Source organism: Perca fluviatilis, chromosome 5, assembly GCF_010015445.1.
Source record: "Perca fluviatilis chromosome 5, GENO_Pfluv_1.0, whole genome shotgun sequence".
Lineage (NCBI taxonomy): Eukaryota > Metazoa > Chordata > Actinopteri > Perciformes > Percidae > Perca > Perca fluviatilis.
The window spans coordinates 33,644,182-33,671,523 of NC_053116.1; the positions used below are offsets into that span (position 1 = coordinate 33,644,182).

Below are 27,342 nucleotides of genomic sequence, written 5' to 3' on the forward strand. Positions count from 1 at the left end.
TAAGAAGCTGGAATCAAAAATGTTTTACTTTTTTTCATAAGAACATTCTCTCCAACCAATTAATTGATGATTACAATTGCTGGCAATTACAGTAATTTAATAGTTGACAACTAATAGATTAATTGAACATTTGCAGCTGTAATTTACGGTACCCCTAAGATTAAAATACAGCAGTACATCAGCAGTATATCGATATCTAAACGATTACTATACTGAACTTCAAATCCTTCAAATTTATTTTGATGGCATCTTAAATATACTTTCAAGAAAAAGGAAAGACTGAAACTCCTTGCAGTGTGTTTATGATGAGCACAAAGGTATTTTAGAAAAAAACGGTGTGTGTGTGTGTGTGTGTGTTCCCACCTCTGCAGGTATGTGGGTTCTCTGCCTCCGCTGGTCTCCATGGCAGGTCATTGTGGAAATGTCGGCAGCGCTCGCAGTTCAGGCCCTCTGTATTATGTTTGCATACGCAGCGACCGTGGATCTGACCAATCACAATGCAGCAAAAATGTTAATGTAGGCATTGACAATAATAATGGCATGATAACGTGTCCTGAATGAGGCAAGCTGAAGTTTCTATTATTTTCGAACAGATTCTGCTCTTTTTGTCAACATGTTTCTGTGTGGTCCCGGGGCACATAGTCCACTCGCTCACCATGCCGTTCTCCCGGGAGTCCACCCCTGGCACTGGGGCGCACTCTGAGGCGTGTCCGTAACAAAAGCAGCTCCCTCTGACCACCAGCTCATAGAGGGCGTAGTAATATTTCTGCAGGACATCGAAGCGTCGGTCCAGCAAGTCGTCTCCCAGAGTGTTAAGCTTGGTAAAGTTGATACGCAGGTTGGTAATACGCAGAAGTTCTGTAAAGGAGAAAAAATTATTAATTAGGTGTGATTTGTGAAATTAGCCCATTTCATGACAAAACTGAAATTTCCTTAGTATGCTAACACTTTTTGAAATGACTCGCGTTAAAGCGAATATAATGTCATAACTCGTAAAAAAAACACTATGCTGTGCTGCTAAAAACAGTGTCAGTGATAAACATTCTGAGATAAAAGTCTCCACTGACCTTGAATGTCCAAGCTGTATGGGTCTTTCACATGAATGGCGGGATCCAAAACCTTATAAATGACCTGGATACAGAACAGAATTTTTCAGCTCAAGAAAGAGAGAAATCCCATTAGATTCTGGGATTGAAGACGATCATAGCCAGCTAAAAAAAACAGATGGTAACCAAAAGCAGACACACTGTGTGAAATAAACACATTTGCAAAGATCTGAGCTGAAAGAAATAAGCTTCAGTTAATAAATAATGTGTGCAAGTCAGAGTCACATTCCCAGAGTTAAATGGCACCTCTCTTTTATGAAAATCTGTTATTTTAGATTCTCAACAAAATACATATTTATTACACTTCTGTTTACTTTGTAGTGAATTCACCTATTGTGTGTACTGGCTTAAGGAATGTGACAAGGAACCAATGGGCTTGGTGCCACAGACAGGGTCAGGAAGCCAGCAAGTATCAGAGATGGCTCTGGTCTTTTTATGGGTTTTGTTTTTTTAACAACAGCAAACATTTTGAATATGACCAGCCTTATGTTTTGATTCTGAATTAGACACTGTCTCCTCCCAGTCTAACATGTCTCTACCAGCACCTCCTCTACTTCTTACCTCTCCATTAGTGGAGGGTTCGATGTCGGAGTAGCGCTCCTCACAGATGATGTCGTTGATGTAGTGCAGGCCGTTGGCGGGGATGCCAGGAAAGGTCTTGGTACAGTTTGAGGCAAAGTAGCGGTAGGGGCGCCAAGTGCGGCCGAAATCAGCCGAACGCTCGATGAACATGGCTGCAGGTCGGAAAGTCTATGGGGCAAAAGAGAGAAATGTATTTTGGTATTACGGTATTATGGTATTTTCTTTATGAAACAGCACAAGCACAATTGAAGTGAGGCTTGTATCTGTGTAAATTTGTGATCAGATGACAGCACCTTGTCAGACAGATTTATCTGGAACCTTTTGTTTCATGTTTGCTTTACTAACAGTAAGATGATGGATTCAAGCCCGATGGAATGCGGCCATCCATTTTATGTATAGAGTGTACACAACAAACACACATAGTACAGTATGCACCCTGACAGGCTTAAGCACATACAGTACAGTCACCTTTTCAAACAGAGGTCCACACACACACACACACACACACACACACACACACACACACACACACACACACACACACACACACACACACACACACACCACAGGCACCAAATTAGATGCAAATAAGTGTTCATACCTTAAACTTCATGATGAGATGTGTGAAGTGGAATTCAGCCTCCAGGTTCAGTCTGATGCTGACACTCTCCTGTCCTGTAAAGGAAACAACTGTCACTCAGTGTCATAACAACACAATCCATGTAAAAGTCTTGTCTCCTTAAGTCACTGTCTGCTTGACTGAGTGACTGTAGAAAACTTCTAGCATCCTTCTTTGCATTTTTGTCTCTCCAAAATTACCTATGAGGTCATAGATTTACACCCATGTCACTGCATCTCAGCAGCATTCTCCAGTATGTTGAAAGAGACTTACAGTTAATTATTTAGTATTTTTGTTACATGCCTCTAAAATGTATAAGTTTGTTACCATCAGGATTTAATTCTCAACAACACAACAAGAAGAACAAAAGTATTCCTCACAAACACACACACACACACACACACACACACACAGACACACACACACCATTGACCGACTGCCACCAGGTGTTGTCTCCGTTGCTGTCCGTGAGGTAGATCACGTTTTCGATGCGGTGGCTGTTTCTGTGGCGGTACGGGTCAAAGCGATGCTGGGAGTTACACTCAAAGCACTTGTCTGTTTCCTGTCGAGGCAGAAAACACACATTTACTCCTGAAGAAAGTCACTGGCATGGAAAGTTTTAGATATGATGATGAAGAAATAGATCAAACATTTGACTTGCAATGAAAATAATTAGCAGGTATGCAGATTCTTTTTTTTTTATGTTAGCATTTTTGATTGAACCAAAAAAAAATCTACCAGCTGTGTAATAAACCACCTGTGGATGTTGTACTACATGGAAACAGTTAAACCCACTTGCTGTAATGCCTTACAAACCCCTATAATGCGTGTGCAGGTTGTGTCTTGTGCATGATGTACAGTAAGTCAAGCCCCTGTGATAGAGCTGTTTCCTCAGATTAGGGCTTTTATCTGTCAAGCTGAAATAATGTAGGTAATGTGCACCTGGGCCCTATTTTAACGATCTGAAATGCAAGTATGAAACGCCAAATGCAAGTAGCTTTGTGGGTGGATCTCTGGCGTTGTTGATATTATAACGTCGGGATAAATGAGTCTTGCGCCCGACGCAAATCTTAAATGGGTTGGTCTGAAGTGGATTCAAGCCCGATGGAATGCGGCCATCCATTTTATGTATAGAGTGTACACAACAAACACACATAGTACAGTATGCACCCTGACAGGCTTAAGCACATACAGTACAGTCACCTTTTCAAACAGAGGTCCACACACACACACACACACACACACACACACACACACACACACACACACACACACACACACACACACACACACACACACACACACACACACACACACACACACCACAGGCACCAAATTAGATGCAAATAAGTGTTCATACCTTAAACTTCATGATGAGATGTGTGAAGTGGAATGCTGTAATAGCTAGGTGTGGTTTGGGCGTAACGTCAAAATAACCAATCAGAGCGTCATCTTTCATTCCCTTTAAGAGCAGGCGCGCTTGTTCCATGGTGGATTGCTATTATGACGGCGGGAGCTGTCCGGGATGCGGCAAAATAAATGCCTGTCTTGGCCGGGTGGCGATGTTGCTGCGGCTTCTCGGGCGCATCTCCTCAAGTCTGGAGAGGATTGCTGCAGCCATGGAGCGTACCTCCAAACACACCACCTGCACCTGTTGTGCCCCTTCCTCCTCCCCCCACTCCATCTCCGTCCACCTGCTCCACCAGGAGCGCATCGCGCATTACTCCCGGACCAGATTCCGCCGGAGTGTCCAATCCCACCGTAGTTCAACATCACGTCTCCTTAAGTCCTCTAATATTTCCTCATTTATGTCATCAACACATCCATGATTCATGGAAATGTGTAAAACACAACAAGCCACAAAGAATGCTGCGACTTTTTGAGGATTGTGCTGTAAAGTACCTCCTGACCTATCCAAACACCTGAAGCGCATTTTCAGTAATATTTTCCTTTGTAATTATGTATGGTTTTCAAAAGTGGGAACTGCTGTAGATGAGAGAAGTGTATGCGCGTTGTGCACACGCTACATTATGGCCAAGCATTCGTCCCTAAAATAGCATCTGAATAAGGCGCTACTGACTTTAGACTAGCGCCACTGACTTTAGACCAGGTTTTCCTGGTCAGTGGCGGAATTGTTTTCTGAAACTGCAAAATAGGACTACGTAACGTTTGCGCCGGAACACGCCTCCTCTTTTTGCTGAACCGCCCCCGGGAGCACAAATACACTCCCTAATTTACCGACGTGCGTCTGTGGAGGGAAAAGTCCGCTGTGCGTCGGGTGCAAAATAGGAATGATACATGCGTCGGTGTACAAAGGCAATTGCGCTGAGTGCAAGATAGGGCCCCCTGTGTGTCAACACCAGTGTGAATGGGACAAAAGCCAGAGGGGACTGGATTGTGTCTCCACTGGGTCAAAAGATTAAAACGGAAGAATGGTAGAGTGAGAGATGCAAGGAGTAAAATAAGGGGAGGGGGAGAGGAAGAAAGACAGTAAAGAGATGGAAGCAAGTGTGATGATAAGGATAAAGGGCACAAAATAAGACTTAGGGCTAGATTTATCAAGCCGTTTGCGCCTGTTTCCAGGCACTAATTGGTCGCAAAGACGGACGTGACCGATGCGGGCTATTTACAAACAGGGCGCACTTGGGTAAAATCACAGATTGTCTGCCACATGAGCGAGAAGAGACAAGTTGCGCTTTCAATATGCGTTCGTGGGAGGGTCGTGGGGAAAGTGGGAGTTCCACCCAAAAGGTGGGAGGATAAGCAAAAGTGCGCACCTAATTATATATTCCGTGGTATTTATAAAGACTGTCAGTAAGAGCGCCTCTCTATTCTGCGGGGGAAATTCTCCGCCTCTTAAAAGCAGGTCTAAACCAGCCGCAGTCGAGTTTCCTTGTAGACCTTTATATGCCGCTGGTGAAATGGCAACAGTAATTTGAGCAAGACGAAGACATAGGCGAGGCTGAAAATATTTTTAACACAAGAATCACACTTTGTCAGTGAACACAACATCATTTAGCATTACAGATAAAGCAGCCATGCAATATTAGAGTTACTGGAAGAAATCAAAGATGAAATTGCATCTCCCACTCAGCGTTCACATCCCATTCCAGCAGTTGTTAAACTCCTCGCTACATTACAAATATTGGCATCAGGATCATTTCAAACAGTCCTAGCATCAGCAGTGGGAATATCGTAGCCGTACACCACTCGTATCATAGCACAAGTACCGCTTTGCTACAGCGCAATTTACGGTGTAGTGGGCGGAGAAAGACGCTGATTGCCTGATGGGTGTCAGGGTTGATAAATACTACGCAAAATGTGGAAGCATGGCGTGCGCTATTACCGAATTCGCATAAACAGACGCAGCGCAAACTGCGCTAGTGTTAGTAAATCAGGCCCTTAGAGTCTAGCCGCTCTGTGAGGTTCAAAATCAGAAATCAGAAATGGTTTATTGTAGTAGTAGGTTTGCACATACAAGGCTCTGATCTGAAGCAGCGATCAATCAAACATCTTGAACAGGATCTCAGTTGACTACAGTAATTTGTAAAAAAAAAATGCAATACAGAGTCAGCAGCAGATATACACAAATATCCATACCTCATAACTGCAACTGCAGCATCAATGACTAGATGAAGATTATGTCTGGAAGTATATAGACAACAACAAATTTGAGAGAGCAGACTCTGGGATTGCACACTCAAATCTGTTTCTACTCTTATGAATCTGTGCCTGTGCGCTCTCAAATGCTGATTTGCCGACTGAGTAGCACTCAGAATTTGTTTTGTGCTCTCCCTAATCTTTTGTCGCCAATACATTTCCATAAATATGAGATGTAAAAAGACATTGACGAGGCAGAAGAAGGGGACCAAGAGCTCCAAGGCAGAGGGCATGGGAAAGACACAAGAATGTGCGGACCAAGGCCAAGAGCAAGAGCTTGAATCTCAAGGGGTGTAATAGAAAAGTTAGAAAGGGTGGTTGGAGAAAGGAAGGTGCAGGTGAGAGAAGTGGGTATACAGTGGAGAGGGGTCTCAAACTGCACAGCAGGGGTGAAGGACAAAGAAGGGGGCCGGCAGAGGACGAGGGAGATGCAGAGAGAGGGTGAAAGGTGGTGCATTTAAGAGGGCGCCATGAAGAGGGGAGCAGGGAGGGGGAATGAGGGCTAAACAGACAGATGAGGGTACGTTGGCACACTAGAGAAACAGTGGATTCCAGGGCAGCATTTCTTAATTAGGTTGTTGTCTAGGTGATTAAGCTGCTAACAACAACATGGCTGGTAAAGAGGCTGAGAATTATGTGGATGTGCGTGACGGGTGCCCACTTGTACTTCTTTAAGTGAATGTGTGTGTTTTTTTTACATACATGCTTGCCTTTCTCACCTACCCTCCCTAATCCCAGCATAAATCTGCCCAAACCTGATAGCTCATATCTCTTTACATAAATATTTTTTTCTACTACTATGGGCCAACAGTTAACATAGAAACGATTAGACATACATTTAAATGCCCTCCGTAAATGGTGCCCTGCTGGTAGGTTTTACAACTTGACGTACTTTCACTTAAGTACGGTGCAGTAAAATCAATCAGATGTCCGTGATCTGCGTAACGACAGTACAGTGGGACGTTTGCCTTCAACAGAGCGACAGTAATAACCTAATATACCATCATTACTGAGTTTAAACTACATTCTCGGTTATGTTTGCACTGAATAACGCATTCAATAAACAGAAACATAACTAAGTTAGCGCACATGAACAGATGCGCAATATTAGCTCACACATAAAACAGCACCCTCGTGAATTAGCCTACTGTTGCTAACGTATATTCATGAATCCTGCATAACATCGTCCCATACCTACAGGACCTCAGACTTAGGCCTACTTATTGATGCACGCACAGAGTAGTGTCGACAAACTTAGTCCAATGAGGGGAGAAAGGAAAGTGTGATAGCGTTCCACGTTAACGCTTTTTTCTCTCTCACTCGAGACTGCTGTGTCCAACGTCACTAGAAGGTAGAGCGAGCTACAACTGAAAGGGAGAGAGAGAGAGAGAATGTATCACTACAGCCAATCCAGTCTGCTCAAAGCGATGGTTCGGTGATTCACAAATAGGTTGCACGTAAGGGGGGGAAAAGTAGCTTCCAGTTAAGGGGCCCTATCTTGCACCATGCGCAGCGCAAAGCCTGACGCAAGTGTCTTTGCTAGTTTAGGACCGACGCACTTGTCAATTTCCCGTCCAGTGCCCGCAACTAGGATTAGTGTGTTTGACAGGGATCGGGTGCAGCATACTTGTTTGTGAGTTTTGTTGTGTCTTGTTTATTTGTTTTGTGTGTCTGCAATTTTAAAATGGATCAAAATTATAGTAAGACATCGTGCCAGACCCTAACATTACAAAGAAAACCAGAACAAGATGTGCCTTAATTATGCTTGCTTCTGAACCATAAGTTAAGAAGGAGACATATTTGAGGATAAAAGTATGTGAAACAAGACGAGAAAGAAAAAAAGAGAAAGAAAAAAGAAGGTGTTGCTGGTAACAGGAATGGCTGTAAAAATCAATGGCCAACTGCAACGGATCGATGCAAGCAGGGTCAGGAGGGAACCAAAGACACCTCCAAAGACACCTCCAAAGACACCTCCAGAGACACTGCCAGAGACACCGCCAAAGACACCTCCAAAGACACTGCCAGAGACACCGCCAGAGACAGCACCAGTGGATCCAGACTCAGTAACTATGACCTCAGAGACATGGTCAAAGTAGAGACAAGAGTGAAGAGAAATCTAACTCTAATTAACTATTCCATTCTGATTTTAATGGTGATTAGAGGACTGTCCTGGATAACTATACAGACTCTGAGGAATGTCAGTCAAGGGGCAGGAACTTGAGATATCTGAGACATTTGAGATAACATCTTCGATACCGGCGATTAAGGAGTGCGAAGAACAAGAGATCCATTCACAAGCCATATGTTACGTTGTTGATTTGATTAAAATCACTATCAGGGTTTTCATCAAGTGCAAGTCGATTAAAAGATGTGCATGAGAAATTCAATGTAACAAGGTTTAAGAACATGTAGGAAACTATGAAGGATAAGTTTAGAACCATGCTATCATGACAAAGAACAATGTGATCGCCGCAAAGATTCAGCAGTTTAATGAGGGGATCGCAGAGGAATTTTGCCCTGGTAAAGACACAGCCACCAGGTTTTCGCCTCTGCTATGATTAGCATTGTTAATGTTTCATGTAAGTGATGTATTGGGATAATCATCATTCAAAAGGTATTCCATGGGTTCATATTGTTGCATATCACATTGTAGTACTGTATCTCAGCTAGGATAAAAAAAGGGAGGATTGATAGGTTGGATATTTCAGCATTCAGGGTTTCAAGTGTATTTCATATCTTGTATGTAAGGTACTACACAAGAAGGTTAGTCTGGGGACAACCTTCACCCACAGGAATAGATTGGAATGTGGGAATCTATTAGGAGCATCGGCCATAAAAGGTGTAGTTTGGAAGTAAAGTGTTCCACTGAAATAGATAGCTTGGAGTGTGTGAGGACAACAAGTATAAAGGAGGAGTTATTCTGATGTCCGTGGAGACACTATGGGTACATGCTCTTAGGAGGGTGTACACATGGTTATCTTCCTTTCTAGGAGAGAAACCTTGGCATATACATTTGGTGCATGCCAACTGTTCTCCCTTTCATGAAAGTTTGTTTGTTGTGTAAATAAAGCTGCATTAGTCTGAACTCATTGTATTCAGCATTTGTTCAAGTCTTCATCTCATTTCCAGATATTTCCCCATATATCAAAACCCTAATCTCAGAGCCCCACTGCTGAAAAGGACATTCCTCTCTACACAGTAGCCCTTCCATCCTATCGCAATGTGCCACCATTAGAGAGGTGTTCTGTAAAACGCACTGGGTATTCCTGTAGCTTTATAGTGTTCACAGGAATTAAAGTCCAAAAGCAAGTTTTCAGGTATTTCTATAAGAGTGGATCTCATGAAATACAAACAAAATACTTGACAACAAGCATTTCACTTAATTTATTTATTGTTCAGAAAGTTTAAGGTTGGATGTACATACAGTAGGAGTAAAATAAGTTTGATTCGTATTCATTTCTCTTTCAAGGACACTGTAGTTTTCATTTCAGTAGGCGCTTGGTGTAAACTTGTGTGGCTTTAAGACCCTCCCTCCTCGGAGCTCTTATTTATCTCCCATTAGTCAAGCCTGGTCAGCTCAACTATAAGGCTTTCTGCTCCAACAATACACTGATGTAAGTCTGATGTTGATTTGAAAACACTTCTTTGTCACACTACGATGGTGGCTTTAAAAGAAAACCTTAAAAGTACACCCCACCTCCTTCGTTCAGTTTCCTTTCCATCTCAGTTACGACTCTAAAACTGATATTTCCTGCTATTAACACATTATATCACTTCTCATTTTGCTGCCATTCTTTTTGCTCTTTTCTCTGCTACTTCCTCCGCATCCTCCCTTCTTTTTCATCATTTGCCATTCCCAGTTTTCTTATCTCCTTCTTCACTTTTCTTGTTCCTTTCTCTTGCTTGTCTTAAGTTACAGTTTCTCTCTACCAGGTGGGTCTAACAACCAAACCAGGGCCCCTTTAAAGGTCTTTAACACAATTGGCTTCTCTTGGGAAACAAATGTGCATGAGAACTATGCAATCCGATTTCACAAGGAACAAAACAAACAACCTATGTCAAACACAAATGATTGATGAACTTCTGGGCATTTAAATGTTTGGTGTGGGCGTCTAAAGTAGCTTTTGACAGGCCAGCAACGGACCTGGATTTATGTAAGGACAGGTTGACACCATATCCTGGCCCGTACTATAGGAGAGGGCCTCTTACCAATCAGACAATGTCAGTCATGATCACCTTAAAGTTGACACTGTTGGATATTCCTGCCCTGAGGCAATGGAGGTGCAGGCACATACATGCAGATGCACGGAAATGCATGTAGTGTAGAGAGGGTGTGAATGTCAACATGATGGGGAACATTTCAGGAGTTGTGTCATGTAAGGGCAGAAAGAAACATAAGAGCTGCATACTGTGGAGGTGAAGGAGAGACTGTAATAGCATTTCGTCTTGCATCACACAGGTACGAATTAGGGGTGTGACGGAAAGCTACTTTTTGTATCTATAATTGTATCTGTGTGTCTGTCTGTATCCGTTGTTTTCTGCTGCAAAATAACATACTCAGTTAACCATGCACTTAAATTACGTAATAAAATATTAAAGCATGATTAAAGCATGATTTTCAAAAGAAAGAGGGTCAGTCAAATAGAAGTTGTGTTACTATTAATCCGGAAGAAATTAATAGTGAAAATAGAACAGAAGGTTTTAAATAGTCAGAATTAGCACAAAAAAAACTCCTGTACACTGTCTAACTTGCAAAAAAATAGACCATCTTCAGGCAAAAAAAAATGTTTTGCCTGAAGATGGTCTAGTACTGAAAACGTTGCCTATTATTCAAGTTATATATTTTTTCAGTTAGACAGTGTGCGGGAGTTTTCTTTGCTACTTTTGAGCTGCTTGCCCCTCCCGCGGCGCGCGTGTGAAGTATTTTTGTAGCGCCATTTTGCATGAACTTTACTTACGAACTAAAGATTGGTATATAATCGGAAGAGGCCCAGATGAATGTAAACTTCATTTTTGAAGAAAAAAGAACAGGCTATTGATAAAAATCTGAAAAGCCATTTTGCATGTAATTTTAGGATGGTCTCTACCTTCTGATTGTCATTTTCTCACTCAATAGGCAAAACTAACACATGTTTAACATTAGTCAGTTTTATTCTGCATTAGTCTCGAAATGCCAGACCATACTCCAGCGCTGACATGATCTGGCTACACTACCTATCTATTCTGGGATGTGTTTTTAACACACAGAAGTGTTAAAAGACTTAAAAGTCATTCTGCTTTGTGTGTGTCTTTACAAAAACAAAAACATCCTGAAGGCAAGAGACTGAAGTCCATAACACACACAGAAAATCAAGTTTTCAAAATCTTATTCAAAATATCATCTGTCCAAACTAGTTGTGGGGTTGTGGTGCGTCACCGGCCTACGTGTGTGTGTGTGTGTGTGTGTGTGTGTGTGTGTGTGTGTGTGTCTTAGGTGTGGCTGACATGTGAGTCTAGTCTACACCTGGGCCTGATATTGAAAGGCTGGGTAGCGTCGGGGGGCCTTGCTTATGGAAATCGGACTACAAACAAACAGACAGATGAACAAATGAAGATGGAAGAGTGGAAACTGAAGGATGAAGATGGATGAGTGCATGGAAGGGAGAACAAACAAACCATCATAGGGACCATTGTAAATGGGGTGTGAGAGATGGAACAGGCAGGTGGGAGAGTCAAGTTGAGTTAAATCATAGCAGTGACTGAGAATGCCAAATGTGGAAAATATATGTAGCCTAGATCACAGCACATGATGTGATACCGGGTGCACATAAAGGAAAAGATGAATGTTCATGATTAACCTGTCATTAGTGGGAAGGTATGAATAGAAAACCCTTCATCAACCATCATAACCAGTGACTCCTTATAAATATATGTGTGTGTCCTGACCTGCAGATGGCTGACAATGCAGTAGGGCTGCGGCCCGTCCAGGCCGCAAGTAGACGTGGAGGATAGGTTGACAGCCCGTCCAATCAGAAGGTTTCCTGTCGCAGGGTAGCAGCTGCCATCTGTGCAACCATGAGGGCTTGATGGGAGCTCCTGTCCAAACACTCTGAGAGCTGCAAGTGGAGGGGTGCAGGGTAGAAACAAAGGAGAAAATAATTATTCCACTCATTGTGTTACCAACTTTATATGTCAAGTTCTTGATGGTGTGGAAGTGCACACAGTAAGAACATCTCATCTTAACAAGCCTTTAAATTTAAAAACTAGAAAATGCATTTCCTGCAGAAAATGCGTGTGAACGCTGAATAGCTAAATTGCTAAAGATAAACTGGATTAATAGCTTAAATCTGTAAGAAGAAGTTGAAGTAGTAGTGAATAGTTGGAAAAGTGGGGATTGTTTTAATTGGTATGAATTTTATTGACAAGTTGAATAACACCACTAATGTAAAAAAGATAATTAAAGATAATTAAAGTTTTTTTTTGAAAAGCTAATGATAAAGCTAAACTGGATTGCTGGTTAAAATGTGTAAGAAGAAGGTGAAGTTATAAGAAATATGGAAGTGATAATTGTTTGAATTAATATGTCTTTAAAAGTTGAATAATAGCCATATTGTATGAAAGTTGTAGGTGTTACAACAGTGGCACAGCAGTGGCAAGCGAACAACATACTGTCTGTAGTTGCAATTTGACTGTCTGGCGAAAAATGCTGCGTCATGCTTACTAATCAGTGGCCATGTTTGTAATCAGCTAACAACCTATCACCTGTGTCAGACTGCAGCCATTAAGGGACACTGAGAGCGGCCTGTGAAAGAAAGGCTAAGAAAGCCTAAACTATAGGTGGCATAAATGAAATTACCTCATCTTCAGCGCAGAAAGTCCTTTGGGAACGTGTCGATATATAAAATGTATGTGGAAAAATAAAAAAAATTGGGCATATCAGCGATTCAAAAAAGTGGTTTGCTGTGCCTTTGCGTGGAACTGTCAAGGATGTTTAACATGGGCAGCGAATGGAGGAAGATTTCGAACTGTTGTCATTTGGAAGCTCACCGAGCAAAATGTATAAGTCCTATTGCTTAAATGAGCACATTTGCTGAAAGTAAACAAGCATACCTACTGTTTTGATGTATATCTGTTGTATGACAAGGACAAATTGTGGGCGTGAGAGGGACTAAGATGATATTTTTAAGGCTCCGTGCTCTAGCGATGACATCACCCACTGTAAGTCATGCAATACACACCTATTATAAACTTCCTGAAAGGAACACTAAACTTAAACTAGAGGAAGTAGAAAGGAAGTATATAAGGTACTGTTTGTGCCATGACATCTCTATCTGTTCCCTCAGCATCTGCAGTATAAACCAAAATCTTAGTCTTTCTCATACACCACAGCATGTCTGGCTACACAGAAGCATGGTGGATTATAAATAGTAAGATCATCGTGTTAACACTGCCTGACATCCCAGAAAGTAATTGCCTTAATGAACTAAGAAGGAGCATATTATCTATAACTCTCCAAAACGTTCTTGTCCTGTTCCCTCCAACTCTCTCCCTCACCCGTGTAAACACTCTCTCTGCATCACTGACTCTGAATAACAGGCCTCATCAGGGATATGTGAGGGAGAGGCAGCAAGGGTAAGGGGGGCAGAGAAAGACAATGAGATAAATTATGGTGACACAAAAAATGAAAGATGGACAGAAAAACTATGTGGACAGACCAATTCAATACAAAAAAAATGAAGAGGCTCAGAACAGGGTTCAGCAGTCGTTCAGTCAGGATATTTACATCAAGCTTTAACCATTTACTGACACAGACTTTCACAGAAATTACAAAGCAACCACCAGGGCCTGTTTGAATGAACATGAAACCATACTGAGAGAAATCTTCTAAACTTAGATACTATAGATCCAGCTGCAAGAGAAGACTGTGGAGCCTAAAATATGTTGGGAAACGGGCAGTGATGCAGCAGCAATAATGTATGCTGGAGAAATTGGCAAAAAATGTCTTTCCAGATGGACCGCCTAGTTTTAGAGAAAGGACGTGGTCATATGATTGGGCAGTGTATGGAACATGTGACAATAAAACAGCTTCTGTGCCCGCCTGAACAAACTCGAGGCTCCATAATCAGCAGAACACAGAGTTGTGTGATAGAGTGATAGGGGATGAGAGATGATGGGAGAGATATCGGAGGGACGTTCATCCTGTTGATTTACAGAAAACAACAGAGCAGCAACAGGTTGAGGCATGATGGGAAAGGCACGGCCATTGTGAGTTGGAATCATAAGAATCCTTTGCATTAAAAAAAACTGCATATATTCATTAGACAGACGACTCTAATGGTGGGGAGCTCTTAAACACACTTTGTGGTATGACTGTCATATTTGTAGTGTTACCAGAATATAATTGTGTGACTGTAATGACTGCCTTTCTAAAGGACACGTGGATGATTTCATTCCTGATTTCAGAAATTTAAATACTAAAGGATTTGGAATGTGTCCATCGCTCACCTGGCTTACTATAAAAGGACAATAACAAGTGGTACAAAAAAGAACTTTGTCACAAACGAATCAGATAACAGGATGCAAGAAACCTTTCAGGACAATTTACACTTGTCATTTAAAGTGTCTTGTATCCAGATCAAATCCAGATGAGATTATTTATTTAAAGTTGCTGCAAGGGTAGTTTCAATCTTATGGGTGATAACAAAGTCTGTTTGAGGTCAGGCAGTGCATTGGCAGCTTTGGACTCATCCTATATAGAAAGAGTGGTGGATCCTTAAAGTGATGGTTCGGAGTAATTTCACCCTAGGGTCCTTTGCACCATGACCTCGAGCCAAACACCCCCCAGAAGCTTTTTTCACCTGGGTCTAACATTGGGAGATTTAGCGTAGAGTAGCGTTAGCCGCTGAATAGCTTAGCGCAGAGGCTAATGGATCCGAAGTGTCTCTTAACATTACCCCACTAATAATGCCCGAAATGATACCAAAGGTCTACACTAGTATATATAGGTTATGCACTCATAAAACGATGGATTGTAAAGTTTGTAAGTACACCAGAAGGTTGTGTAAATAACACTTGCCTGCTGGCTTCTGCTCTCTGCTGTTGTTGTTGCTGCTGTAAGACGAGTGCTTAGGGACATCTACAAATTACAACACCGAAAAGAGATGCAACAAAAATATTTTTTAATTTAACTTATTTTTTTAAAGTAAGTGCTGTAGTATAACTAGCAGGAGACAAGTAATAATTGAGGTAAGTTTGGAGACATTACCTTATTTAATCATTAAATTAATAAATATTTTTGTTGCATCTCTTTTCGATTGTATTTGTAGATGTCCCTAAGCACTCTTACTGCCCGGTAGTAACAGCAGCAGCAGCAGCAGAGAGCAGAAGCCAGCAGGCAAGTGTTATTTACATAAACTTCTGGTGTACTTACAAATTTTACAATCCATCGTTTTATGAGTGCATAACCTATTTGTACTACTGTAGACGTTTGGTATCATTTCGGGCATTATTAGTGGGGTAATGTGTTAGAGACACTTCAAAGATCCGTGCTAACGCTATTCAGCTGATAACGCTACGCTACGCTAACGCTCCCAATGTTCGACCCAGGTGAAAAAAGCTTCTGGGGGGGTGTTTGGCTCGAGATCATGGTGCAAAGGACCCTAGGGTGAAATTACTCCGAACCATCACTTTAAAGTGGCAAGGTCACACTAAGAGCTGTCAGTTTTTCAGAAGGCTGTTTTTGATGATATGAACCTGTAGTGTGTAGGCCATGGTTCTAGTGGTTATCTTTTCGTCTTTTGAACACTGGTTTTAGAGAAAGACAGTTGGTAAACCCCCACAACACAAAAAGGGGAATCAAAAAGCTCCTCTAGCTCTTCTGTACACACACACACACACACACACACACACACACACACACACACACACACACACACACACACACACACACACTGTCTATGTGTGTATAAATGTTTTGGCTCTAGTTCAAGTAAAAGATTTAACAGAGGCTGATTTTCCAGTTAAGGGGGTTTTGGCATCTGGTAAGGATGCCCCCTGGAACACCTCCCTAAGGATGTGTTCCAGGCACTAGGTGGAGGGTTTATACCTCCACCCTGGCCTGAGAACGCCTCGGGATCCCCAGTCGGAGCTGGTTAATTTGGCTCTGGAAAGAGAAGTTTGGGGTCCCCTGCTGGAGCTGCTGCCCAGGCGACCCGACCCCAGATAAGCGGACGGAGATGAATGGATGGATGGATGATTTTCTGATTTCCTGTGAGCCATTAACAATGCCTGGCTGACACTGTTCGCAATTCTACTGATATAACCTTCCAGAAAGTACACCACACAATCAGCCTGTAATGTTCACACACACACACACACACACACACACACACACACACACACACACACACACACACACACACACACACACACACACACACACGAGTATAGGCAGGTGTGCACATGTACATAAATGGGTGAGAAGATAGAGCTGTGGACTGAAGCTAAAGATCAAACACACCCTAACCAAACAGAAAAACTCAAGGAGTGCTGCAATACTGAAACTCGAGAATGTAATGTACAGATACAAGACTGTGCATGAAAGAGAATGAAATTAAAGAAAATGGCATGTCATGTTAAGGTAAATTGAAGAATGCATTTCCTTAATGAACACATTTTTGGGGAAGTAGAAAAACTAAAAATGTGTGTCACTCTTAAAGCTGAAAATAACAACCAGTGGTCCCACCCCTCTACTCAAACAACCACTTCAAGAATTCAGAACCATAGAAACTGATCTCACTTTACAGGTATGACATTGCACAAAGGGTTTTACTCACTGGTCAAAGATCCTGCCACAATGAGGCACAATGCAATACATGGGAATCATCCTGTCATGAACAAAAACCAGGTTTGAACTTCACCTGTTGTAAATAGCAATGACAAACTCAGTCTTTGGAGACCAGGAAGGTGCAAAATCAGCCGATTTGTAAAGAAAGTTTTTATTTCAGGCTGTTCTCATTCACTGGGCTGCCTGTAAAGATGAAGTCAGGTGATGTTGTATACACAGTATTCAGTAGTCAGAATTTGTGGTGGATGAATGGGTCAAAATGAACATCCAAATTTTAACCATGATCTTAATCCTAAACTTAACCAAGTAGTTTTGTTGCCATAACAGGTTCTGCACTGCAGGGGCTTGCGCAGGTGCACTTATTGCTCATGTTGCTGGACATTTGTAGGATAACGCACAAAAAATAGTGCAGAACTTTTCGTAAGATATGATACCAACCATTGTATGAAGACACGTTTATTTTTTTACATCTTGTTACAAATAAATATGCACTTCAAGTTACTTGTTGTGTGCAAAAATGTGTGCCTCAAATATACTATGTTACTTATGATGGAGTATTAGAGTCACTGTTAAAAATTATCTAAAAATATTCAAACTTTTTCTAAATACTATGACTTTTTTCAGAGTGAAAAAAGAGTTAATTACATTTCGAGTAGAATGAGAAACTGCCAGGGTAATAACTACTTTAAGGGGGAAATCATCAAATGTATTTGAATGAAAATGTCCATGTGTTGCATTTATCATATTTTTAAGCAGCATTTCACTTCAGCTCTCAATATTTGAGCTCCCCTGGCTGTTAATCATCACAGTTAATCACACTGAAGTCACCTTTTCAGAGAGAGTGATAGAAGTAACATCCAGATGTGTTGAGGCCTCCTCTCTCGACACTCTGTCTAGGCACGTACCCCTCAGTAGTCATAATTTACCCTCAGTTGTAATTAACAACTAAGGTTGTGTTTTGAAATAGACCACACATGCATGGAATGTTGCTACTATAATGTATGCCATTCTCTGAAGCTCTCCGACTAATGTCTTTCTCCAGTCTGTTATACTGTGCTGAAACAGGAAAGAATGGTGTTTGTGTTGATAATGACATGGCAAAGCCATCATCTGGGCACAAACTTACATGCCAAAGAGCCTAGTTTTTCAAAAGATGCTTCTGACATCTGAGCTATGACAGAAGGGTCCGTCCCCCTCTCTGTGTGGGCCGTAGGAAACATATCCTTCACTAGGTTTCCTCCTGTCCCGACAAGCATGGAGAATGACAGAATGTGTCTTTGCATGTGTGCATTGTATTACTTTAGTGGCGCATGCAATAACATACTGATGTCATTATTTTCAGGATTTTGTTGGGTGTTTTTGCTTTTGTTAGTGCATTTCTATGTCATTTCATTGCTCTAAGTCCATGCATATATTGCATAGATGTGAGTGTTGCAATTAGAGTGTGTTTTGTAGTGTATTATTCAAGATGAGAACCTACAGATATTATTGCAGACATAACAATAGCACAAGGCTCATATAGCACCGGTGGGGAAAGGTTGCCTAAGTAACCAGTTGCCAGTTTCAGGCTGGTACAAATGACTCTTAAAAGTGCCATTCACAAAGGCTTTCCAAACTAGAATTACTTATAGGAAGTGTACTTTCGTTTATTGCAATCTTGTGAGTTTCATCACATTTCAAGGAGAAGAAAAACCAGCAAGAGAAAAAAAACTACATTTCACAGCAGAAAAACAAAAACATTTTAAATGTGCCTGCTTTCTATGAGATGCAGGCAAAAACACTTTGAACTGAAACTCTGGTTCCAACTAAAGTGGCTAAGGATACCAGGGTAAAGCCAGAGTGGGAGCATATACAATACGCATACCCAAAGAGTTCTTTGACTACGTCCAAAAGAAAGCAAGGTTGAGATACACAAGTTTGTCTTGAAGTAAAGCAAGTTGTACAGATGTTGTTTGGCACCAGCTGGTTTACTAGTGTGTGATTAGAGTGTATAGCACGTGGCAATGTAACATACACACACATGCACACAAAGCAGAGACACAGAGAGGGGAGGAATCACAGGTAAACATACCCTGGGGCATCTCCCTCCTGTATGAAGCACTATGGCAGGAATGCAGAGAAAGAGAGGAAAATGTTATTCATTAAAGGAAACATTCCAGGTGTCAGTGTGGTGGACGCAAACACGCTCAAGTTCTGCACATATACACACAAACAGTATGTAGGGTACAGGACCTGTGCATACCCTTCCTTTCTACTTCCAATCAATTGGCCTTCAAAGGGACATGTAGTACAAAACTCTTCCCAATCTTAAATCTATGATGGATTAGTAATACAACATTTTTGTTGGAAGTGCAACAGCAGTGCAGGAGGAGGCAGGAATGTAAACAAAATATGTTGAGGGTTTTCACATCCATTAATCAGTGTTGATAACATGTGGCAAGCTGTGAGATCCAAGTTTGGTTCTGTTTCGTCTCCATCTTTGGTGATAAGTGTTTCAAATGTTTTGCAGATGACATTCTTATTCGGACATCTGACATTCTTATAACATCACGCACTGTGACAGCTTTTATGAAATGCTGAATCACTATTACAGTATGTTATATCAATACAAAATAAAGAGGAACAGATATAAGTGTAAGTCATTATTACTTTCAACTCAAGTAATTCATTTAAACTATGACTTTAACCTAGCCTGACAAGCCAGACCCATATCAAGCAGTTGGGTCTGGGAACTCACCATTGTCGAGGCTCAATCCGAGGGGCGGGATAAACGGTTGTCTTTCAAATTCTCTCTGCACGTAATAGGATAGGGCTACAACCAGGCAGAGTAACGAAGAAGGTAGCGAAGCTAGTTGATAGATTAAACTTTTGCCGTATCCGGTCGGCAAAACTCAGAACAAATCTTCCTTTTTTAAGAATGATTTCAGTGCTGTTATTTTCTAAAAGAAAAGCTTAACCCTGCAAGTCTTCCAGAAGACCGCTGTTCCCAGCAGCAGCAGCCATAAACCCGCCCACCGACTCTATACACGATGTGATTGGCCTGACTAAAGTTTGGTTTTTCCAGCTCGCAAGTCAACGGAGAGTGCCTAGACCCCCCTGGCTGCAAATTAAATTTGCTGCCGCTAGGGTGCGTCTAGATTTCTAGGCTAACTTTTACCTTCTCCTTGCTTATGTTATCTTACAGTATCTTTATTTATTCTACCTTAACATACCTTAATCAAATTTTGTCTGAAACTGTGTGCAAAATACATTGGGTCACCTACAGCCACCTTAAAGAATTCAATTTGGAGGAAATCTAAAAAATTAAGTTTTATCTATTTATATATGTTGTAAAGTTTATTTGCATGTTGAAGTGTTGGAACAGGCTGGAATGAATACCGGAGTATGCCTCTGCAAACTATAAATGTAGGTAAATTATTGCAATAAAATTCTGAGGTTCTGCTCCACATAAGCCAATTTGAATTAAAGAAATATAAATACTATAACAAAAACATTTCTTTAAGTCCAGTTAACCTAAACCAGTTCATGTGCCAAATATCAGTACGTATTTATCAAACAAAAAAGTTCTCCCACTGCACTCACATGATGTTGCTGTTTAAACTTCAGATATTTGGAACAGCTCAGCAGCGTGTTGGGAGAAGGCCAATTACTGTCCTGGTGCTAAGTGAAGTCTGAGTGTACATGTCTGCCAATGAATAAAGGCAACAAATAAAGGCTGGTTGCTAATAAAGGCTGTGTAAAAAAAAACATTGAAGGGGTGGAATTACCTGTAGCCAACTACAACAGCTTACAGGGTAAATGTAGATTTCTACAGCACTAATTGCATCAGTACAAATAAGTCATGTCATACTCAACATACTGCTGCTCTTATTTTCTGTCTTTTAAAGCAACAGTTTGTTTTACTTTCTAAAAACAGGAATTCTCGCAGTGAGCAGCAGTGGCAGCAGTGTCGTGCCAAAGCCGGAGTGGGGCAAGTGGGCAACAGGACCGGGTTCAGCAGACGCTGCGGACATGACAGCAGAGGCGAAGAGACAGAAGAGGACACGGAGAAAGCTGGACAACTCAGATTGGCTTTAAGTCGTTGGCGGGGGCTTCTCAAAATAAAAGACTGCAAGACAGACGGCGAGCTGGCCATCTTGTTGCTGTTGATTGCTATGTCTTGAGCTGTTAGACTTGCTTGATGCTTGTCTGTGTTAGCAGAGTTGTCAACTCGCTAACTCGCTAACCCTAAACCGGTTCCCAACCCAACTCCCTATAAACTGAGCTACTGCCACCCCAAAGAAAGAAATGTTTTTATTGTTTCTTCTTTGCTGTACTCCTGATACCACCAACAAAACCTCTTCACATTAAATGCTGACATGTAAAGGCAAGGCTGCAAGACTTTTATGTGAAAATTCCAACGGAAGTGTTGCATTTCATGCATGGTAGCTTAACATTGTTCATTCATTCTTTCATTGATCCATTCATTCTTTCATTCATGCATTCATTAATATGTATAGGAGAAAGTAAGACAACTCAATCTCAGTTGGCAGTTTCCTCCCCCTCACACACACGAGTACAGTCTTCTTCCAGTTAATAAGTAACATAGAGATTGACCCAGATACCTGTGTGTAGGCAAGTGGCAAGTGCAACAGCCTTAATGAGTCTCCATTTCAAAGTGTGTGGGTGGCTGAAGTTAAAAAGAACAACTTCACTTTAACTTTCATAGAATCACTGTTAAGTCTCCTAAATTCCCAAACATAGAAACACAGCTAGTCCAGTGGACAAAACTAACCAGTTAAACAAAGCAGATTTAACAGTGGCTGTGCACTCTGTGTGTGTGGCCCCTTTCAAAATGTCCCTCAGGCACCAATTAACCCTCCGAGGGCCCATTCCGCCTCAGATCCAGCACTACTGTCAGTAGCCCATCATTTTCTACACATTCCACAAATACCCCAGATTCTCAAAGTTTCCAAATCCTACAAGCGGACCTATTAACCACAGGAGCCTTAACATCATGAGATGGATGGAGCTGTTCTGCCGTGCAACAAATGTCCACAATGGAAAGCAGACGTGGATGCGTGGCCATGCTTCTGTGGACAATTTGGGAGACCATATTGACTGATGATAATGGGACAGTCCTAAATTATTTAGCCTTTTTTTTTTTTTTTTTTATAAAAGAATATATTTATGAACCCTTTTTTACAGAAGTGATCAGAACAAGTAGACTCGGGCCTGAGAGCCACAGACAGGCTTGGTATCGAGAGATGGACTAACACATTATTGGTTTTGGTCTTTTCATGGGATTTGTTGGCAATAATAAAAATATAATCTAGAATATTGCCAATCTGACTCTTAAAGATCTAAACTTGTTTGGACTAACAGTCTCCAAACACCTCAGTTGAATGAACCCGGTTAGAAATTGTTCTAACCGTTGCTGTTCAGGTACATATAAAAAAACATGAAGCATGAACAAAGTCAATGGAAAGATGTGACCGGAGACTAACAGAAGTGGATTTGCTCCAAGCGATATGAACTAAGGTGAAGACATTGTAATTGTTGAATGGAACATACAGAGACAGGAGCAGACAGGAGGGGGACTGCAGTAAAACGTGAAATTGGAGTTCCAAATAACAAAACAAAAAGCACAGAAGGGAGTGTGTTTACAGAGAGCATCCTTAAGGTCCTGCATTAAAGCATCAACATTACAGAAATGTCTTTGACCAAGTATTGCACTGGCATTCTTCTCTATATGTTGGCAAATCAAGTACCACATAATTATTATGATTAGTAAGTAGGGTCCTGCCACCCCGTCATTTTGACTGGACAGAAAGGTGACATCAACTCAGCGAAAGGAGAGTTTAATTCTCACTTAAACCCTTCACTTCCTGTTCCCTGAAGTAAACACAATCCAGAACAAACATCTGTGTGTTACAGCTCAATGGTGTGCTAAGCGTGTAAATAATGATGGATTAGACCTAATGACAATGTACAGGGAGAGTATGAGTCTGTGAGGATTTCCTTTGGCTGTGAGTCTCCTGAAGCAAAAGCAACAAAATTTGGTTGTTGGTTTGGAAGGAGAGGACGTATGATCAGAACGCCTGTTGACACCTGCTTCAGTAATGATTTCTACATTTAACATGCTACCCTGCTGCTGCTGCTGCTGCTGCTGCTGCTGCTGCACTGAGGAGGGATTGGCTGGCATGTCACAGGACACACCCCATGGGCTTTGACTAAAAAGCTGTCCTGCTTCTATAAGTCTTTTCACTCTGTTCTACAGAAGCGCTGCTGATCATATGAGCTTAGGCTTAGGCTAAGATGTCATACTGTATCTACTATCACAGAATTCTGCAGTTAGTCTGCTTTGCTTTCACACCACAATCAAACCAGATCAAAGTCCGATCAGGACCGAACCAAAGCCTCCTTTTCAGGTGGTCTGGGCCTAAAGGACATATGAAAGCAACCCTAAACAGACAAATACAAACTGATCTTCTACTCACCCAGCGTGAGGAGGCTCAGATACTGAGCCATGTTGGACATCATGATGCCTGGTCGCATGGACATCAGGCTGTCTCTCTGGCTGTAACAAACAGAGACAAATTGTTTGAGAGTGTGACAAAGAACTCAATTAAACAATTTAAGAAGCGCAATACATCCCCGGTTATCACAGTTGTCGGTCTCTCTTTACACCAGAGGTATTTTTTGTGGAAGAATTTCTGATAATTGACAGCAAAATTACCAGAAACTGAAAGTGATTTGTTTCCATTAACCTTAAGTGCGTCCAATGTGAGAATAAATACAGGTCTTAATAATGGTCTTGTTTGTTTGTTAGTAAATAATATGAATGTCATATCTTCAAAGTGCTGTGGAAATGGGTGGTGCTAGAACGCTACACAAAGCACCTTTAAAGGATAACAAAATGCTGCTGTAGTGTAGTAGTTCAAGGGCTTTCTCTGAGGTAGAAGGGTCTTGATTATGTTGGGACACCGAAGAAAGAAAAGGCCTCTTGTATACTTAGGCTTCACAAACATAGACATCTGCTCACTGAATAGGTATGTGTGTGTATAGGCACACACATTGACAGGTGAGAACACACATTGTTCATGTCACACACTAAACCATTCTGACCTCTGAGACAAATAAAAGTGGTCACAGGAAGGAAAGAGGAGACTAAATAAAAAGACTGACTTTACAGCCAGGATTGCTATTGCAATTTAAATAAGCCATTTAATCAGAAAGATAAGTACTTTGTTGTCTTACAAATGACAATTCAAATGTGTCCGCATTTTAAAGCATTTCTCAAATAGCTTAACCTTACTCACTAATCCAAGTTTATGATCTTAAAGCAGGTCTCTTTCAGAAAGCATTTTTCACACTCAGCTTGGCTGAATAAGAGGTTGATGTGGCCGTGCCCTCACAGTGTCTTAACACTCAGTTCAATGTGTATGAAGTTGTTAACTGCATCGATAACAATGCGATATTTGTAATTTGCTGGTTAATTGTAGCTCATTGAATGTAAATGCAATTGCTTATATAGTCCTAACAAATTATATTAAATTGTTAATCTACAACTCCTGTAAATAACAAAATGTGAGTTAAGGTGCTCAGATTTTCAAAACAGAGTTTTTTTTATATTTCTAGAGAGGGAAGGCGAAAAACCCAAGATGCAAAAGTGGAAATAGAGACAAATTCAAAGAAAGAAAAGGGGCAACTGATATAAGACACAAAATGTAGATTTTTCATCTATAAGGCAAAATGTTCACATATCTAAAGTTTTGTAATTTTGTCTTAAATAAAGACCATATAGATTGTGTTGTGAATGGAGATTGTTTTTTGAGGTATGGGTCCATCTTTCCATCCATCCATAATGCTACAAGCCATTTACTAAGAAATTGAAAAACTACTTTGTGAACTGCAAAACAAATTTGACAATATTGTTGCATTTTAACAGCTACAAAGTAAAAAGAGCTTACAGTTCAGCCAAAGAGGTGTTGGCAGCACAAGGTCACATTTTAATCGAAAATCTTCACCAAAGGACAAATCCACTCAAAACACACAGTTTCATCTTATGTTATACAAATAAGCCAAACACTAAGAAAACCATGCAAATAAGTGCTATATATTCATTATGAATCCAGCATTAGCAATAAGTGATTCTAGCTTCATACTCACACAACCACAGGTCCCCTCACTCTCCTCTGCACTGCGTGGTCAGAATTGCTCACTCTGTCTCCGTAGGCCAATTTCGTCTGACAGTGTGTGTGTGCATGTGTGTGTGTGTGCTTAGAGTCCCGTGTCCGAGTGTGCACGTGTGCAGGCCCTGAACCCCAATGTGTATATTTACGCGTGCATGCACATGTGTGGTGTGTATGTGCGCCAGAATTTGTAAAACAAACTTGAAAGCACAACTGACGACAGCGATGTAAAAACAGAGGGAACACCGCCAGCCAATGGGAATGCAGAGTGCCGACCCCCCTTCATTCCTCTCCTCCCTCCGGCTCCCTCCGTTTCGCCCTCCCTTGCTCCATCCAGCTCGTCACTGGGGCACTGGGGTGAATGGACAGCTATTCTTATTCTAATTCTTCTGTCACTCTGTGGGCCACTGGCTGAAAGAGGGGAATGGTCTCCAGGCTTTTGGAATGCACCAACCCTTTCTTCTGGACACTGAAGGAGAGTGAAGGGCGAGAGAGGCAAAGAGGGGGCCAGATAAAGAGAAAGAGATAGTTAAAAGAAGAAGAGAGAGAAGAGAGGAGAATGGAAGAAGAAAAAAACCTATTGGAAAAAGGGAGGAGGAAAGAAGAAAAGACAGGGGGGATGGAGAGACAGTTTGGGGTGAACTACAGTAGGCCACAGAGCTTTAAGGCAGCACAACCAAATAACACCACTTTCATTGCACTCAGCAAGAGGAGACGACTAATGGATGAAAGCTTCACCTCTACTCTGACCAACCCCAACTGCTCTCTGCACTCAAACTGCACTCTCATGTGTCAGTCCAAAGGCACCACCTTGGAGCTTTGTTTTGTCCTTCGGGTCCCGGTGACCTGAAGGACAAAACAAGGGTTAAGACAGCACCATAGTGCTTTTTTGTACAGCATTTTGGTCAGCTTGAACTGTGTTTAAATGTGCTCTAGAAATAAACTTTACTTACTTTACAAGAGACAGGGTTTAGAGAGCAATTCTCAACAAAGTAAAAGGAAGTACATAACCCCACTCAAACTGCACTCTCATGTGTCAGTTCAAAGGCACCACTTTGGAGCTTTGTTTTGTCCTTCGGGTCACTCGGACCCGAAGGACAACACAAGTTAAAGGACTACGCTGACATTTGGGGAGATACAGTTATTTGCTTTCTGGTGGAGAGTTAGATGAGAAAATTCATACCACTGTCATGTGTGTATGTGAATATGAAGCCAATGCGAGCCGCTGGTTAGCGCGGCTCAGCACAAAGTCTGACTGTGTCCTACAGTACGGTTACAAACTCAACATACCAGCACCGCTGGAGCTCACAGTTTAACATGATGGTATCTTGTAATGTATTTGTTAAATTCACACACAAAGCAAGGCATAAAAACATAAATATGCAGTTTTACGGAGGGTTATATGCCAATTTACAACACATTACAATTTACCAATACATTACCCTGCCATCATTTTTCACTTCGTTTTTTTTTTTTTTTTTTACAAATTAAACAAATGCAAGACGAGCTACCCCCCACCCCCCTTTTCAGTTTTCTGCTAAGCTAAGCTAACTGGCAGTAGTTTAGTTTATCAATCTTTTCATCTAACTCCGCAAGAAAGTTAATAGGTTTATTTCCCAAAATATATACATTCGTGTGTTGAAATTAAATGGAATTTCACGTTAATATTTAGATTCAAGTTCAGCATGTGATATATATGCTGTTTCATCCTTGTCACCTCCGGTTGGACTAAAAAACAATCACATCACACATCACACGGGGGTCATGGAGGTTGACTCTATTCAAAAATTCAAAAGGTTGAAGCAACTGGTGCTATGACCAGATTATAAAAGAGAAAGAGAAAGGAGTGGGAGGGTGTGTGTTTGTGCCTGTGCATGTAAGATATATGCCTGTGTGGGTTATGTGCATGCATGTGTGTGATTCAGGCTAGACAACTACAAAACTGCAGGAGAGAACAAAGCAGCGTTCACATTCACAGCTCTCTGGTGATGTGACCTTTGACTTCTGCTAAAGAGGGAGATGGAGAGGCTGACTCAACATGTCGCACAGCAACTACTGAAGAGGCCAGCGGAGCTACTGGTGCAAGTTCTAGGCTGGATGGCTAATGCACATGCTGCAGAAATCAATGATATACAGGTTTTCTCAAACCTTTATGAGCTGCCTGTAAGACATTTGCACTCTTATTCACAAGCTGCTCTTTCACTTAACCCCACCATTTTATCCTGTCGGTCTGGGGATTGAACCGACGACCACCCCGGTCAAGGGCTTGCTTCTATAACCTTTAGGCCACCACTGCCACCCTACATGCACTTATTATCTGACTTTGTTGTGTATATTCTTGTTGTATATATTTTCTTTGTTGTATACAGTAGATTG

The 27,342-nt window shown here is 41.4% G+C and overlaps 1 protein-coding gene across 3 annotated transcripts in view; it reads right to left on the reverse strand.

Moving 5' to 3' along the window:
* The window catches only part of lamb2l (laminin, beta 2-like), a 65,652-nt gene that overhangs the window by 25,559 nt on the left and 12,751 nt on the right, over positions 1-27,342 (reverse strand). The window contains exons 1-9 of one of the 3 annotated variants that reach the window (XM_039801161.1): positions 24,944-25,458; positions 23,272-23,351; positions 11,893-12,062; positions 2,734-2,869; positions 2,290-2,363; positions 1,668-1,856; positions 1,068-1,131; positions 656-858; positions 364-484 (exon numbers count right to left, since the gene is read on the reverse strand). In XM_039801161.1, the coding sequence (XP_039657095.1) occupies positions 364-484; positions 656-858; positions 1,068-1,131; positions 1,668-1,856; positions 2,290-2,363; positions 2,734-2,869; positions 11,893-12,062; positions 23,272-23,335 (1,021 nt within the window). In that variant the 5' untranslated portion in view covers positions 23,336-23,351; positions 24,944-25,458. Of the gene's footprint in view, positions 1-363; positions 485-655; positions 859-1,067; positions 1,132-1,667; positions 1,857-2,289; positions 2,364-2,733; positions 2,870-3,667; positions 3,685-11,892; positions 12,063-23,271; positions 23,352-24,943; positions 25,459-27,342 lie in introns of those variants that run through there. The other 2 variants (XM_039801162.1, XM_039801163.1) reach the window with 2 other exon arrangements.